Here is an 18,306-nt window from a genome sequence, read left to right as displayed (position 1 = left end):
TGGACAAGTGTTGGCTGGATCTCTGACAGTAACCTAAAATAGTAACTTGATCCAAATACCTATAACTGAAAGTAATTAAATCTACACTATGTAACATTTGACAGCTTCTGATTGGCTGAAGTAAGTCACTCACAGGGGATAATTGTTTTAGTGTGAAAATTATGGGTAGTACTATACTTATAAAGACGGATGAATGAAAGAATATGCAAGCCATGAAACCGTTCTCCCCTCTTATGTAATCAGCCTACTTAGTGCAACAGTGAACTATGCATACAATTACTATCAACACCACCCATCCATCCCTATTACTTTAAATAAAAGGATCTATGATTCGTGTCTGGTGGAACGGGTGAAACATGTTATACCCTTTTACTCAAGCGCAGAATATTATAGTGAGTTGGAGGTGCTTTTTCTACACTTAAAAGACACCTTTATCCAAACTGACATGCAGTGCATTCAAAGTATACATATTTTATCAGCATGCGTGTTCCCTTGGAATCGAACCCTGGATGACCCATAGTAAAAAGTCTGAATACTGAATGTCAAAGTGCCATTTCAGGCTTTTTCATTTTATAACATTTTAAAGTTATCTTTTGTAATCTTTTGTTGTTGTTATGGGGGTTGGAGTGTAGGAAACATATTTTAAAGCATTTAAGCATTAGAGGTAATGCACCTTTATCACTTCTGCTCTCAGAGATGGAGTCCATTATTTACATTCATTGATCTGGCAGATGCTTTTATCCGAAGTGCATTCAAACAGTGCATCAATATTATTATTATCTACCAGCTCACAACATAATGCATTATACATTATTCAAAATGTGATGTGAAAAAAATTTATATATTTCAACCTGTTTCCTTCCAAACTTCATGAGAGATGTGGCTGAGAGACTAAATGTTAACAGACTAGAGGACTGATGATATACTATAAATAGCACTGAATATAATATATATTAAAGTGAATATTTTTCTAGTCCTCATATTGCCTGATTTCACCAGAAGATTTAAATAGTACATTATTTTCCTGGATATTTAGGAGCTCAAAAAACATTTGCAGTAAAAATCCAAATTTGAGGTTTTCTTCTTTGTGATGCTTTGCCAAAGCTGTCTTAGACCTTGCCTTCAGCAAGACAAATGCATGTTCACTTTACTTTAGGTAAGATGGTTGACTTAACCTTTGAACAATTTAATTTCTTTGCCTTGAAAACTGTTTGGTACCTTTGTAGTGTGTTTTGGATCATTGTCCATCTGTACTGTAAAGCACTGTCCTATCAGCTTTGCAGAATATGACTAATATGAGCTGATATAGCCCTAAAGACATGCATGCCCTTTCCACAGATGATGAGGCTTCTGTATTACTGTCATGGCCTAATGGTTAGAGAGTTGGACTCGTAATCCAAAGGTTGTGGGTTCGAGTCTCGGGCTGGCAGGGATTGTAGGTGGGGGGAGTGAATGTCCAGCGCTCTCTCCACCCTCAATACCACGACTGAGGTGCCCTTGAGCAAGACACCGAACCCCCAACTGCTCCGTGTTTGTGTGTGTGTGTGTGTGTGTGTGTGTGTGTGTGTGTGTGTGTGTGTGTGTGTGTGTGTGTGTGTGTGTGTGTGTGTGTGTGTGTGCACATTGGATGGGTTAAATGCAGAGCACAAATTCTGAGTATGGGTCACCACACTTGGCCGTATGTCACTTCACTTTATAGATAACTGGCCAAGCTTTTTTATTTGTTTTTGGGTGAAATCTAGTTTGGCCTCCTTGTTCCTGATGCTTACCTTTGCTTTGCACCTTGTAGAAAACTCTGTGTTTTTACTTTCATGAAGTCTTCTCTGGACTTTGATAATGAGACAGTTATTCTGTAGTCAGCCCGGCCTGTTGGGGTTATTGAGCTCATCAGTGCATCAGTCCTTATTTTTTATATTTATGCAAATGAAAAATTTGGCGACATTTATGACCAAAATAGGCCAGCGCCTAAATCACAGATTTTCTATTCATTATACATTTTTTCCCCCTGTGAATTAGTTGATTTAGATTCTCGTTTTTAAAACCAGCTTTTTTTTTTTTGACAGAGTGAGAATCCAATGCTTTTATTTGAGTCTAAACCCCTGCCTTTTGCTCGCTTTCTTATGCAATAAGATAATCACTGCGACAGACAATGCCTGCATCTCTGCTTCTCTCAGTTCAATCAGCAGTGAATCTCATCTGACGTCATCAACACCGTTTTTTTTCTTCAGTAACAGAATATTGAAGAAACACTGCAGACTGCTTTGTGCCAGATATATCTAAACTTTCTCCCTTTATTCAGTGGAGAAGGAGATTGTTAGTTAATAACAGCTTAAATTGACAAACTGATAAATATTAGCCAAGAAAATATTTTTGTAAAGAAAAACAACAGCATACGGGTTTGGAACAACATGAAGGTGCATAAAATACAGAATCTTCTTTTAAACTGCTATATAAGATTCACAGAGCATATCACAGTATCCCAGCTTCTGTAACATATTCTGTGAACAAGACGGGAGCCTGTAGTTTATCACTGACTAAAGCTGCAGCTCTTTTGCTTTTCACTAATTAGATCACGTCTGTTTGAAATGCACATTATTATTATTTTTCTCTCCCCCAGCACATCCAGGATTAGTTTGTTCATCAGCGCCCTGATTGTTCTGTGAAGATAAGCCTCTTTTAAACCAGTTAAAAAGGGGAGAATAAAGAGGATCTTTGGTGTCTAGATGGGTTTGCAACACAGCTTGACAGAGCTAGTTATGTAACTGTCATGGAGCTTAGATATAAAACTGAGGAAAAATAAGGGTTTTCCATATTTGAAGGTCAACCGAAGTCCTATAAAAAAAGGCCCTTAAAATGCAAGCAATTTTACATCAATGCTTAATCATTATTATGTTCTTTTCTAAATTTAAGGGACAAGGATTAAAACAATTTGCATGCATTTGATTAGGGAGACTTACAAAATATGCAATGCCGGGGACCTCCAGAAATAGTGTTGGGAACCCTTTAGGAAAATATGAGATATGGACTGCAAATGCTATTTGTGCTATTGCATTGCTAAAAATCATTCAGTTATGTATTTTCGAATAAAAATATCTAAATGCAAAATTACATACATTTCAATGGCCATTTTGTGCATAAGCAACATTTATACATCGAGGTCCCTGGCCTGTGCTGAAGCTATTTTAACCGTCTTTTGGCAAGCTCTCTTTCTATTCATGGTTGCTTGTGATTTGCATATAGGTCTCAACAATGCATGAAAGAGACAGAAGGAAAAGAGAGATATAAAAAACGCTGCCCTCAAAGAGAAGCCTGGGAATGTTCCCACTGTGCAGAGATAAAAGGCAAACAGACATCTCATATCATCTTTTTTTAATACGTGCACCATTTGTTCCATTACAGGCAAGCAGACTGTCAGATCAGATCTCCTGGCAGATTCAGCCTTTGAGGTGCTGCGCTGTGCTCTCATTAGGGACAATCTAACCACTGAGCTGCTTTGAAGTCCGTGAGCTGAGAATGAAATAAATGCAGTGGAGATGACGCAGCTACTTCAGTCAAACATTCACATCATCTGAGCAGAGAACTGATACACTTCCCCATACCTTCTTCTAGATTTCATTTGGAGAAAACAGCAACAGGAAGAAATACTTTTTAGTTCAAAAACACATTCCGCCTCTCAGTGATCAGTTATGCGTAAGGGATAAAAAAAAATCATCACATTTCAAAATGATCTCCTCCTTGATTCATTTATTACCCTCTTTGATTACTTTGCAATTTACTGCAGTATAGACGATACAGAACATGCTCGTGTTGATGGTCGTGAATAATTATTCAGATTTGATGTAACATTGTGGTTTTGCAGAAGTATTATTTTTTACATTATTGTTGTTATCTTATTAATTTATATTCATACAGTATATTTCAGAAATTGCAGTTGTACCAAGTCTATTTCTCACATTATCACATTGATACTTGAGCTCCTTCTATTTACTTCATATATATTCATCTTTAAGTGATATTCATCATTTTCAGTTTAAAAAGAAAAAGTTGTGATGTGTGTGTGTGTGTGTGTGTAGCCCTTGTGTTTCTCTTTTGCTTTGTCTGTTGGTGAATGTAATGGTTGCCTGTTTGTCTGTATTTCTGTTCTTTGTTTCTTTTAGTTATATACGCTGTACAATACTCGGCGATGACAGAGAGGAAGTCCAAGGCTTATAAAGCGTGTCTGATAGGATCAGCGGTGTAATCAGTGCAATGTGAGATTGGTGACAGCTGTGATCAGTGCAATGGATGATGGGAAATGCAGTCCGGGGTGACGTGCAACAGCTAGTGTAGTGCAAGAGTCAATGTGGTGAGCGAATGACCTCTGGTGGTGAATTCATGACAGCAGTCATAGTTTTGGCTATAGAAAGACAGTATGAAAGCTATCCAGCTATCCTTCTTTCATTGCCAATACTTTGTTGAGCCATGTGTTAATGGGATTGAGTGTTATCAGTATGTTTCCCCAAGATGAATGTTTCCTCTAATGAGCCTTGCAAAACCCATCAAACATTTTCAGGTCATGGGAGCCGCCGTTAGGGTGATGCCTTATTAGTAAACACAGACAGTAATGGTCCTTGACTTTGACTTTGCTGAGCATGCTAAATTAGGGTGTTTTTCTAGCAATTTGCCAGCAGAAAAAAGACAGATTGTTGCTTAGGGGCTTCATTTAATGCAGGTCGTAATGAATACAAATTGAAATGGTGGACCACGGTAAGCATAATTTGGGAGTAGTCCATCAGAAAAGTGCCCTGTCAGTAGAAAGAATATAGGCTTAGTATTTATGAAACACTGCAGGTGTAAGTACCCTAATGATACCATCAGTAAGCGAGAAATAAGGAAGTGTTGTGTCAGAAAAGTGCAAAAAGTTAACTTTTTTAAAAAGGGAGATCTTTAAAGGTGCACTAAGTAAGATTATTGTCAAAAACCTAGAAAAACTACACTGTAAAAAATTTCAAGCGGTTTCAACTAATTATTAATTAGTAACTAGTTCCACAGAAATGTTATGTTCAGTGAATTTCTGACTTCAAAGTGTTGCCTGAATTGTTATTTTTTAGTTGGCTCAACCTTTACTGAATTTTTATAGTGCACGTGCACGTGTTTGTATTAGTTTAGTCAACATTAGCATAGCTAATTGTTGAATGGATTTGAAATTAACCATTCATTCAATGTTTTTAAAATATATTTGTGAAGACTTAATATAATATGTCCTCTCAACTAAGGCCAAGCAATAAAATTAACTCAACTTAAATATTTTTGCCCTTCCAACATTTTGTTAATTTGATTTTTTTGCAGTGTACAGAGATTCTGCAGTCAATAAGGAAAAGCAACAGACAAAGCCTGGGCCACACGACTATTGCATTAACTAGACAGATATGCTGTGCACAGAATAGCCTTTTACTATAGAACACGTGAAGCACCACCAGTGTTACACACAGTTAGGTCTGTCCAGTAACATGCAAGATACGGTTACACTTTATTTTAAGGTGTCCTTGTTACAGTGTAATTATACATTTGAGTAATCTTAATTAATTGCATATACTTACTATATGGTTAGGGTTTGGCTTGTGGTGACGCATGTAAATATGCATAATTTATTGTTATTATAATAGTAAGTATATCTAACATGTAATATATTAGTAAGAACAAATCTTATTTTGTTTACATGTAAATCCTAGTCCAATTTCAAATGTGTTTTGCATCAATTTTTATATCTTTTCTACAAATGCAAGAGGTTGAGACACTCTGCCTGAAGTTGTCGGATAGGGTGCTCTGCCCATGTCAGTGTGTCTGTGATTGTTCCTGGTAGTGTGACAGGTAGTGTACCAGTCTTTCAGTAGTGTCTATGATGTAAGAACTGGGTGTTTTTGCTTGACAAAGAAGCCACATGCTTTGCCCAGACTGCAGTGTTGTTGAGGGACGTGTAGATTGTACTGCCATGTTGTTTTTCATTTGCTCAGTTTTCTGACTCCTGAATCTTTTGATGTTGGGATGGGAGAAAGATGTTGTTTTCTCCCCTCCCCCTTTCTACAGTCCTTTCACAGCAGCCACAGCACACTCCACCTCACTTTTTGCTTGCGGGTATCTTAGACTACCGGTAGTGTGTGAACCCGTACTTTATAAAGTGTACAGCTGTACTATGGCCCGTTATCAGACATGACAGTGTCTGGAATTCTGTGGAGACTGAATGCTTCTTATCGGGTTGCAGTGGCTGTGTTGGCTGTGATGACATTTAGATGTGCTACTTCACTGAAGCAAGAAAAATAATCCTCAACAAGAAGGTATAAATTCCCTTACCAAAAAGAAGTATACTTCAAGTATATTTAAGTAAAGTTCAAATATATTTTAAGTATACTTTATACAAATATCAGTGTACTAGTAGTATACTTGTAAGTGTACTAATTCAATACTCCTTGAGTCTAAATTAGCCCACTTTCTAGTATATAAAAGTATACTTTAAGTATAAAAGTAGTAAACTTTGAGTACACAACTAGTTTACATCAATGTTTTTAGCTTTTACTGCAACTATACTAAAAGTGAACTTATAGGTATACTGATAGTTTACTAATTAAATACTTGTAGTAGCATTTTTATTACACTTTGAAGTATAGTCTCAGTAAACTACTAGTTTAGTTTTATACTGCAAGTATACTGGTAAGTTTTCTTTAAGCAACCTTTACATCATACTTTAAGTATACTGCTATGTCCCTATTTAGTTATTAATTTGTATATGATTTGTTAAATGAATATCTGAACATACAAAACATCAAAAGAAAGAACAGGATATCTGCTTGTAAACGAAAACATTTTATTCTAGCTTCATGCATTCTTTTTTTAAATACTTGAATGTAAGTTTCATAAATAAAAATAAATACAATGTAAAGAAATAAACAACATTTTGAACAAAAAGCTGAAAAAAAGACTATGAATTGGATTCAGAATGATAATCAAAACGTAGATGGAGTCGATCAACACCTCAAAGCTTGACAGCCATTATTACCTCTTCATTGGTTGACATTTTATTACATAACGTTACACAGATTTGATGCTGTTTTATATCTGATGATGGTGTTAGATTACATGTGGAAGTATCTGTTGTTCCGGTTTCTTCTTCACTTTTGTTTTGGAAATTCTGTACAGTAGATGTGCACTACCGTATAACAATGAAAACACAGATTGTAAAAGTATAAGTCAAGTATACTTAATGTCATTTTAAGTATATTTCTGAGAAGTACATAAAAAAGTAAACAAAGTATACTTTCCTATTTTTTTAGTTTAAAAGAAGTATACTAATGGCACACTTGAATAAACTTCTTTTTCATAAGGGTTATTCTCAACAGGGAGGTTTGAATTATTTAAGGATATTCCTGACCACCAGACAAACTGACAGGGCCAATCTCTGGACTTGACAATACTTTGGTGTCCTTTGAGTATACTATGGAGGATCTCTTGCATCATGCATGGGGAAACACAATTCTTTGGCCTCTGAGGAGCAGGTCTCCAGCAATGGGCAGGATTTCTGTTTCAGGCCAGTATAGTTCTGGATGAGTTTAGCACAGATGGAGTTTGCCTTCTGATTCTTTATCACATTCAGCCTTGCCTCTGTAGCTGGATAGCTTCAAATTACAGCATCCACAAACACTTTAACATACTCTCATTACCCTTTTCTGCTTCTGTGAAAATCTGCTTCACACAAGCTCATGATATTTTGTCTGAATTATGTACCCAGTGCTGCCGGTACTGAGAATCGAACCCGCAACTTTCAAGTCTAACTCTCTATACATTAGGCCACAACTGACCATGGAGTTTGCCAGAAACCTGAGGTAGCATCCAGTTTTGTGAATACCTTGGCTTTTGCAAATATTGTGAATGTCTGTTCTGCAGCTCGGAGGATATGTCTTGCTTGTCACACCCACTCATTTAGACGAGTCAAATCAATGCACAGCTAGATGTTGTCTTGGGTCTTGGGCTTTAAAACCATGCTGATACACCACAGGGTGGGTAGAGTCAACACTGGGAATCACCCCCATGTCCTCCATGCATTTCAGCTACACTCACACCTTGGTGTTTAGATGTCCTCCTGTTGTGTTTCTGTGTGGAATGTGTTGTATCAGTGTGAGGAGACCTAATAGTGTCTTAGTCCTGTTTTATTCTGTATGCTTAAATTGTCCTTTAACATCCCTGGCCCAAAACAGCCTGACAGCTGAAGAGCCCTGTGATGTATGGTGGAAAAGCTGCTGCTTGAAATTGTCCTATCCGTAAGCCCCTCCCCTCGAATGCAGATGAGCCAATGGCAGTCGAGTATCAGTTGCACGGGGAGCAGAACTCGGACATCCTTAGGTTTCAGCGCCATACATTGGAAGATCTGAAGCTCGCATCGATTTGATGTTTAATGCTACCCAAATGGAAAAACGATGTGCCTGGGGTACTTGTAACTGATTCCAGGTATCCTGAGAGGATAGGCAATAGAATTTATTTTATTACATTTCATAAACCCAAACAAAACAGATAAAAAATGTCCCTAAGCATTCAACACCAATCCCAATGAAGATGAAAATGTTCATTTTCTGGTTGCCATACTCTCATTAATTTACAATTTTCATCTGAGACATCATCAGAAAGTTAATGTCATGTTGTGCTTCAGCGAGGTATCTCTGGCTAAAACTGATGTAAAAGTGAGTCAATGCTAACATACAAGCATAAATAGCGAACTGTTCTCACGTCATGTACAGTCTAGGTAAAAAAAACACATAAACAAAGGTCTACATTTCAGTGCCTCTCTATATTAAACTGGTTAAATATAAATGAATGCAATCTTACTCTGCAGTACATAAACAGTGTTGGTCATTGCGATTGTAACAATCGTAACATCAGACTTCTCCTGTTTGAAATCTTTTATATATCCCTCCACGCACTGTAAAAAATCTAATTAACAAAATGTTGGAAGGGCAAAAATATTTAAGTTGAGTTAATTTTATTGCTTGGCCTTAGTTGAGAGGACATATTATATTAAGGCTTCACAAATATATTTGAAAAACATTGAATGAATGGTTATTTTCAAATCCATTCAACAATTAGCTCTGCTAATGTTGACTAAACTAATACAAACACGTGCACGTGCACAATAAAACTTCAGTAAAGGTTGAGCCAACTAAAAAATAACAATTCAGGCAACACTTTGAAGTCAGAAATTCACTGAACATAACATTTCTGTGGAACTAGTTACTAAATAATATGATTGATTGATGGTCCTTCTGTGTCTAAAATTTATCAAAAACATCTTGAGACAAGGTTTTCACTGAACAGCTGTCATTGTAAGACAGTAGCAACTCTGTTTTTTGTTCGAGTGAGCAACAGTAACTAAGGGGGGGTGGGGCTTACTGATAGGTCAATCGCTGTAACAGCAGCCCCTGTGTCCGGCAGTCTTTCCACATTAGGTCAAAGGTTCCCTACCAGTCAAACCTTTGGGCACACTTTGACTGAATGGCTCATTATGAAGCTCATTATGAGGGCCTTTGTCTTCTCAGGTGTGAATGTGAAGGTTGACGCCTTCTCCTTTTTTTACTCAAAAAGTCACTTAGAAAATTTTCCCATTATTTTGAAGCAAAAACTCTAGACTACAAGATCCAGTTCTCAAAAGTCTTGTAAACAAATTTTCTGTATGTTTTTTTATGGCCTTATTTCAGTGACTTCACAATTTTTATTTTTTCACTAACCACGCATAAACGTTGCTTTCTCAAAAACACAATCATGTACATAAATGCTGCAAACATATTGTAACCCAGTTTGTGCTGTTTACAGTGTTATTAGACTTTAGCCATTTATATGTTTATAAGCAACTGAAAAAAGCACAAATGTCAGGGTATGTCAAAACTTCTCCAGGCCCCCAAAACACCCTTATACCCCAGAGGGTTAAAATCTTAAAATCCCTTTGATTTAAAGGAAACATAGTGACCCAGTAGTGTTGTTCACCTTGGTTAATAGAATGAAGTTGGTTAATAGAATGCCCAGACTGTGTTGGGATGGTTATTAAAGAAAGTTTTGAAGGATGTTTTTAATGAAAACTGAAATAATAAGGAGAGAGTAGGTGTGTGCATTGCTTATAATATGATTTTTTATTTTTTATTTTTTTTGTCCCCAGGAGATTATGTGGTTCTGACCGTCTTCTTTGACTTAAGCAGAAGAATGGGTTATTTCACCATCCAGACATATATTCCCTGTACCTTGATTGTTGTTCTGTCCTGGGTTTCATTTTGGATCAACAAGGATGCAGTGCCAGCCAGAACGTCTTTGGGTAAGACTTTCTGATTAGATCCTACATGATAAACGAACTTTGTGTTATGAAACACAATTTTTTTCTGTCTTTTTATATACAGTAAATCTAAACATACTTAAAACAAATTTACTTGAGAATAAAAATTGTGTCAAATTAAAAAAAAACAATAATTAAGATCATTTATCTTGAATTTATATTTCGTATTCCAATGGCAAATTATTTACCTTGTCTTACCTATAAACACCACTTGTCTTATTCAGCAGTTTATCTTTCCTGCTGTGACTCATGACCTCAGTGTTTTACCATTGAGAATCCTAAATGATCTGCTTTGTTGAAACAAAAACATAAATATCAGAGCTAAACTCCTAATTTTTGTCTAATGAATATGTAATTTGAGTCTTCTAGATGTGCAAAATGATGGCCAGTTACACACCAGTCTACACCAATTTATTGACAGATGGCACAAGCTCTGGCCACGAGGTGTCGCATTACTGATGCCTCATAATGGAGCACTCACAGTTCAGATTGCTTGCTCTCTTGTTGCCAGCCTCACTCAACCACACCCTTTCTGCCACATACCCACCTCCCTACTCAAGCCAGTAAGCCGTCCGGTCTGAAGCACCCCCATTCCTGGAGAGGTAGTCCGCTACTGCCATCTGTGCCACCATCTTGTGTCCCACCTTGAACTGAAAGGGCTGTAGTGCCAGATACCAACAGGTGATCCACACAGTGATGTCCTGCCCATGCAGTGTTTGGCCTAAGAATTCTGTCTAAGGTGGTGGATGCCCTGAAGATCCCGAAAGGAAGCATCACAAAAGGGTGTAATCAAAAGAGGGTAGTGAAGGCTGTCTTTTGTTTGGACAGAGGCAATAAGTAGATGCACCACCAATCCAGGGTTCATTTTAAATTGCTGCTTTATGAGATAAATACAACGTGGTAGGGGTGAGACTACATCTATAAATTCATCTTGCAGTTTGGCAAGTGAGATTGGAGAGTGAGAGGTGATCCTATAGTGGACATGATGGAAAGAATTGCACTTTGAATTCGCCTTTGGGCCAAGATCCCGTCATCAGTGCAATCAGAACCTTGCATTGTTTAAGGAGGTTGAGGTAGTACACTTGATGGTACCATGTAACCTCAAGGGTCCTTGCCAGAAAAGGAAATTCTCTGTTGAGAGCCGCCCCAGGTTTGGCAGGTCCATGATGTACTGAACATCCGAGCCCCACCTACCATGTCCCTGACTTTTTTCCAAAGAGGCATCTGCACATAGACTCCCCAAATAATTGTTGCTAATCCATCCACAAAGTTAATGTTTGCTGGAGGCACTAACCACTACTTTTACTCTATGCTTTTTTCCCTGGACAAGCAGACAGGTACCAGGGGGTAGTCCACCACATCCCTGTGTACACATCAGTCTCTACCTTCATGACTGGACTATGTTCCTGGAAATGACCTGGGTCCACACATTGCTGGCAGGCCAGCCCAGCTTCCCTGCTGCCATAGTGGCAGGAAGGGGACAATAGTCTGGTGAAAAGAGAGGGTAGCTGGAAAAGGAGAGGTGGAAGCCACTGTTCCAGCCAGTGGGACTGTTTCACCCGGGCGGGTGGTTTTGGGAACTGGCGAAGCCTCAGAAGTTGTCAGGCCTCGCCCCCAATTGCAACAGTCAGGAATGCATGCTACTGCACAACTTGGGTAGAGGGAGAGGTTGAGAAGAGAAAGGGAGTGAGGGAAGGGTTGGAGAGGTAAAGCAAGAGAAAGTGTGGAGAAAAAAGGGGCACGTCGAGCGGTGGCACTGGACCTATTTGGCTACATCTTTTGGAAGCTCAGCAATGAGCTGGACCACCAGATGCACCAGATCAGCAGGTGTCACAGACCTGCTGGATCATCACAAACGGTTGTTTTTCCCCAGTTCGACAGACCTGAAGCTGCTGTTGCTCTAGTGTGTGGACCACATAGGATGATCTGCTTGAGGTTCGTAATCCAGGAAGATCTGCACGGTTAGCTGTTGAGATGCTACTCCAGACACCAGCAGGTGAGGCACACCAGTCACTGAGCATGCGGCCACCCCACATGCCTCTGCTGTCTTCTCGAATGAGACCGTGAATGCATCTGGTTTATCCTATGGACTCTTTTTGGTGAGTGGCACGTGGGTAACAATGGACTCTTTGTCCACAGTGGCTCAACTTGCTCCACAGCATCTGCCAATCCTCCTTCCAGGCACAGAGGAGTTCAAGAGGGCCTGATGTTGGGTTTGTTAGAGTCTGGCTAGTGAATTGTCCATCTCAATGAGGGGCAAGGACTCAGTGGCAAAGAACTTTTTTTAATTCCAGGTTTCAACACCACTGTAGCAAGTTTGGAGTTCTGGGAAGCAGAAGGTCTGAAGGCCAGGGAGTGGAGGCTTCATCCTCAGCTTGTGAGCCAGAAATTCTACAATAGCAGAAATTCGGCAAATCAGACTTGGATCTGTTTGGATCTGTTCACTCAAGATGATTCAGTGTCCCGTTTGGTTTTCTCCTCGAGCACTGCTGAGCTTGGATGCACTAGCACAGGATTCGCCCAAGGCCAAATTGTATGCCTTTACACCAATGAGCCTCCACCCAGAAACCTTTTGAAGAGTCTGGATTTTGTGTCAATTCTGGAGAAATCTCCTTCCCTCTGGGTAAGATCTGCTTCTCTGCCCAATGCAGGTTTTGGCATCCTCAGCTGAAGATATGGAGGCTTTGGGTTTGGCCCTATTCTGACTCTTAAGTGATTATTGCTTTTGGCCTTGTCTTTGTACAGTGCAAAATAAAAGCCAAACCACAAACATGTGCTTGCTATGTAAATATCACAGATATAACCTCAGTGATCCATATGCAACAGACATTGAAATCTCCATGTTCTTATTTGAGTTATTATTTGCTTTGCTCCCCAGGAATCACGACTGTGCTTACCATGACCACTTTGAGTACCATTGCTAGGAAGTCCTTACCCAAAGTGTCGTACGTCACGGCTATGGACCTCTTCGTATCAGTGTGCTTCATCTTTGTTTTCGCCGCTCTGATCGAGTACGGAACGCTCCACTACTTTGTGAGCAACCGCAAGCCGAGCAAAAACAAAGACAAGAAGAGGAAAAATCCTGTGAGTACACTTCCTAAAATTATTCACGTTATCGACTACCAATACAACAATATTATAAAGTTTATTAACTACTAGTATTTCTATTTACTACTAGTATGTCTAATTCTAAGATTAGCCTATTTGAGAACTGCAGTTGTTAGGGTTTTTTTAGAGTAGGGGATTAGCTGCTAACTTTAAAGTATATCCAAGGTTGAGTACTCCAAATAATAACACTCTTCCACAAGTTAGCAAACTACCTAGGCAGCATTTCTAGGCTTAGTGCGCTCCCAATGTGAAGATGATACCTCGCTTTGGTGAAATTCTAAGGCAGCATCACTTCTGGATGAGAATGATATTACTTTGAGTTCAGTGTAAAGAAAAAATGTTGTTTATATATTCACAAAAAAAACAATCAGGAAAAAACTTTTATGTAAAAGTCTGTTCAAATGTGTAAAATTAGTTTTGTAGTGAAATAAACCTGCCTAAAAGCAGTCGGAAAGTGTCCAGCAGGCATGTGAATTATGTGTGCTCGCTACAGTTTTGTGTTGTTAGCTTAGCAATTAAGGCTTTATTGTTAACTCTGTAGGAATCCACTTTGAGTGCTTCATGTGAGGAAAGCTGTTTGTGATGCAGCTAAGTGTGATAGTTAGTTGTTGTCTATGAAGAGCGTTTCTAATCAGTCACTAATGAGTTTCCATTACGCCTGAGTAGGTGGTACACACTGAGACAGCTCACTAGGTTTTGGAACATAAGTGTGCATACTAGAACCTTTTTCTGTGAACTTCCTCTACATGTGGTCAGATTTGCCATCATGGGCCACCTCTGTCAAACAGTGTCACTGAGCAGTGATGTCCTTAATCTGAATCATTTCAGCAGCAGGTTTGAAGTGCAGCCTTAGATTTCCATCTCAGCAGGGCGTTCATATCCGTAGCATGAGGAAAGCTGATCTCAGCAAATGGGGTCGTTCCACTTTCGGATGATTAAAGGGGTGCCAGAAATGTCTTATTTGATTTGGGGGTTTAGAATGTCAGGCAGATTAATGAGTAATGATTTTCAAACCACATTCGACAGTTCGGTTCCCAGTCAAAGGCACGCTCTGAAGTGAAACTCTTCAAATAACACGACAACAAGCTTTTGCTGAAGAAGCGTTTTGATCCCTGCAGTGTTGAAGAGTACCAGTCTCCTCCTCAGATGATTATGTTCCTCTTTTGTTCTTTGGTAATGATTGTTTGCCCTTATATGATTAGAGACCTGATTTTTCCAAGCTCTAAATTCAGACAGGCCTAATAGTTTATATACTATATGTGATTGTATTTTTGATCGTATTTGAAATGAATGCACTTTACAGATGTGTTTTCCTTAGGAATTAGCAGTCTTTTCTAGTCTGTATTTTACGACATGCTGTGAACCTGTTAATATATGCTTCCTTGCACACCCTTCCTCTGTGTCTATGTATATGTGTGAGGTTGCAGTAATTTGTTCTCTTTCCACTTTCAGAGTCTTTTTTTTCCATTATACTGTATGTTCGTTTTATTTTGTTGTTATTGTTGGTTTGTTTGTATTTGTTTGTTTCAATTTCTAATATTTTTTTGTTTCCTGTGTGGACAAAAGCTCCTGCGGCTCTTTTCCTCAAAGGTATCTTGCTCATGTAAAGTTCACTAATCATGCATGTTTCTGCATTCTGCGCAAACACACTGCTCTTGTGTCTGGTCTTTAGATTCACTGCACTAACATCTAGTAAGTTTAGCACTGAACCTCCTGTGCTGTGAAAAGTAGTGGGGCACACTCGCCTCTTATTTTACATTAATGCAATAAAACAACATAAACTTGCATCATTCTTTTAATTAAAAAGTGGCCGCCTTCCTCCTTCTCTGCGTGTTTGAGGCTTTAAACCTGACAGAAATAGTCAGCAGAGCCTTAACAGCTTGAAATAGACAACCACACTGATTAGCTTAATCCCAATTAAAGAGCATGAGTCTGATGGCTTTGGCAGATTTAGCTGTAGTTATCTTTTAAAAGTCAATGTGCATGAGGGCACAGGCCTACATTTAGCTTCTATTAAGGATTAAAAGATAGTTCTCAAGAATTCGGAAAAGAGGAAATTAGATCAATGTGAAGACTATACCAGTGGTTCTCAACTAGTTTTGCTTCAGGACCTTGATTTTTAATAATTTGACAAATTATTCATGTTTCTACACAAATGACATCTTAAATTTAGCCAAATTCACAATGTGAGTATGCACATAAATTTGTTCTTTATCTTGTTCTAATTATGAATTTCTAGTAGGCTATTCTAAGTGAGCGATATTTTTCATATTGCATATTAATGTGCTTATTGTTTTCCCCCTGCGATCCTTTCAGATGTACAACCTATATTTGTCTCACAGCCCACCAGTTGAGAACCACAGTTAGAAAAGAAAGCAAAACACATCATAAATGTCGATATATAATGCAAGACAGGAGAGGCACTTTCTCTTTGAAGGTTGTCGTATTTCATTCAGTTAAAGCTGCGAATTCCACTGTATTTGTTTCTTTCCACATGGCAGGCTATTTGTTCTCTTGTGCTTTCCAAACGCTTCTGCGAAACCCTTTGAGAAGCGAGTCACGTGACCCGTTTCCGCACAGCCTCAGGTGGCTCTGTCCTAAATGCTACATAATATGCACCCGGAGAAGCCAGCGTGAACAGCTGGTCGTGCTTCGTTTTTCAAAGGGATTTGAAGCACTCTTCCTGTGCTGGGCAAAATGATTGTGAATCCAGAAATGTGGATATGTCCCAATGATTCTATTTCTCTTGGTTTTAATGGGAAATATTTACATGGAGGTCTCATAACATTTGTGTATTGCAATTGCATTTTTAAACTTGTATTTTAGTACTGTTGCTGGCCAAGATATAAGACTGAAAGTATATTAATAGCTAATTATTTAGCTGTTCTGTGTTGACACTTAGTACCATGTTAGACAGAGCCATGTGGTCTCACATGGGAAGCGTTGCTGTAGTGACTTCTAGGGTCCCACTTTATATTAAGAGGCCTTAACTACGGTGTACTTACAGTATATTTAAATTAATCATTTGGTACAATGCACTTATTGTGTACATACACATTTGTACTTGTTTTTTAATTTTTTTAATGGTAACACTTTATTTTAAGGTGTCATAATACATAGTAACTAGTTAAGTGCTTAGTAGTAGCCGTTGTACTTACCATGTAACTAAGTTATGGAACAGCCTGTAAGTTTGTAATTATGTAGCTGTAATAGGCAGCTACTGTTAGACATATGTATCAGACCGAGTCTGTTACACAGATACTTGTACACTTAAGTACAATCTTGATACACTTTCTTTTAAGTAGCTTATGCCTGTGTAATATTCTGCAATATTAATGCAATTAGAAATGTATTACATGTATTTTAGCTGTGTACTGGTGGGTTAAATCAAACTAAGGTGCAGCTGGATAAGGTGTACAGTATAGGCACACATGAAGTACACTTAAGTACAATCTTGATACACTTTATTTTAAGTAGATTATGTCTGTGTACTTACATTTATAATCACGTTGTATAAAGTCTGCAACACATATGTAACAATCTTTGGGTGGCAGCTGTGTAACAGACTCGGTCTGATACATATGTGTAACAGTAGCTGTCTATTACATCTACATAATTACTAACTTACAGGCTGTTCCATAACTTAGTTACATGGTAAGTACATTTTAAGTACATACAGGCTACTACTAAGTACTTAACTTGGTAATTACTCTGTATTATGGACACCTTAAAATAAAGTGTTACCTTAAAAATAGCTGCATGTAAGTACATCTGTAATTAATTTCTGTAATTACACTGTTGACCCATGCCTTACACCTTAACCCACCCTTAATCTTCCCCGTATCGCACCTCAATAGCAGTGAACGTGTTTTGCAATACAATATGAACAAAATAAGTACATTGCACTTATTGCCTGATGTATGTACATAGTAGTTAAGGCCACTTAATGAAAAGTGGGACCCATTCTAGTAAGTAAATGATGCAGTTGTGCTTTAATTTTGCATGGTGCATATACTAGTGTTATATAATCATTGCACAACAATATAAAACACAGACAGATAAATGTGCAATGAACAGCCATAAAAGAAATGTAATATAATTTACTATTTAAACATTAAAGAAAGAAAGAAACATCAGGAAGCCTGTTTTTATTGCAGTTGCACATCATTTAATGCATTCTACCTGCAATATTAGGTGCAAAGTATCCACTGACAGGCGTTTGAACGCAGCCCCTGACAGCTGGTCGAGATGTCCTGTGTATTTGATGGGACTCTTGCTGATTTAGTTTTCTCTTCTAAAAGCAGGCCCCCACTGTGGACATTCGCCCGCGCTCAGCCACCGCCATCCAGATGAACAACGCCACCCACATGCAGGAGCGAGACGAGGAGTACGGCTACGAGTGTCTGGATGGGAAGGACTGCACCAGCTTCTTCTGCTGCTTTGAGGACTGTCGCTCAGGAGCGTGGCGGCATGGCCGTTTGCACATCCGTGTCACTAAGATAGACTCTTACGCCCGCATTTTCTTTCCTACTGCATTTGGTCTATTCAACGTAGTTTACTGGTTTTCCTATCTCTATCTTTAAAATAGTTAGAAGAGAACAGGCTGGCCTTATTTTATGTTACAGATTCCAGCAAGACCCTTTCTTGGAAACGTGAACCCACTGAAAACTTTTAAGTTGCATTGTGTTGTTGTTGTTGTTTTTCCAGTCTACGTAATGTTTTTTTGTTTGTTTGTTTTTCGAAAGCGCATTTTAGAATTTTTTTTTTTTTTTTGCATTTATGTAATGTAGAATTGTTGGTTTGTCTCTGTTTACATCTTTTTCTAGGAAGTATATCTTGTGCATAAAGCAAAA

At 38.5% G+C, this 18,306-nt stretch overlaps 1 protein-coding gene across 4 annotated transcripts in view; it reads left to right on the top strand.

The window, feature by feature from the left end:
- The window catches only part of LOC306862309 (gamma-aminobutyric acid receptor subunit gamma-2-like), a 53,265-nt gene that overhangs the window by 32,742 nt on the left and 2,217 nt on the right, over positions 1 to 18,306 (top strand). The window contains exons 7-10 of one of the 4 annotated variants that reach the window (XM_079405053.1): positions 10,175 to 10,327; positions 13,224 to 13,429; positions 15,020 to 15,043; positions 17,758 to 18,306. The exon at positions 17,758 to 18,306 is cut by the window's right edge and continues 973 nt beyond it. In XM_079405053.1, coding sequence (XP_079261179.1) covers positions 10,175 to 10,327; positions 13,224 to 13,429; positions 15,020 to 15,043; positions 17,758 to 18,036 — 662 coding nt within the window. In that variant the 3' untranslated portion in view covers positions 18,037 to 18,306. Of the gene's footprint in view, positions 1 to 10,174; positions 10,328 to 13,223; positions 13,430 to 15,019; positions 15,044 to 17,738 lie in introns of all 4 variants that reach the window. The other 3 variants (XM_079405056.1, XM_079405055.1, XM_079405054.1) reach the window with 3 other exon arrangements.

This window comes from Barbus barbus (assembly GCF_936440315.1).
Source record: "Barbus barbus genome assembly, chromosome: 43".
Taxonomy (NCBI): Eukaryota; Metazoa; Chordata; class Actinopteri; order Cypriniformes; family Cyprinidae; genus Barbus; species Barbus barbus.
This window is presented reverse-complemented; position numbering and strand designations above follow the sequence as displayed.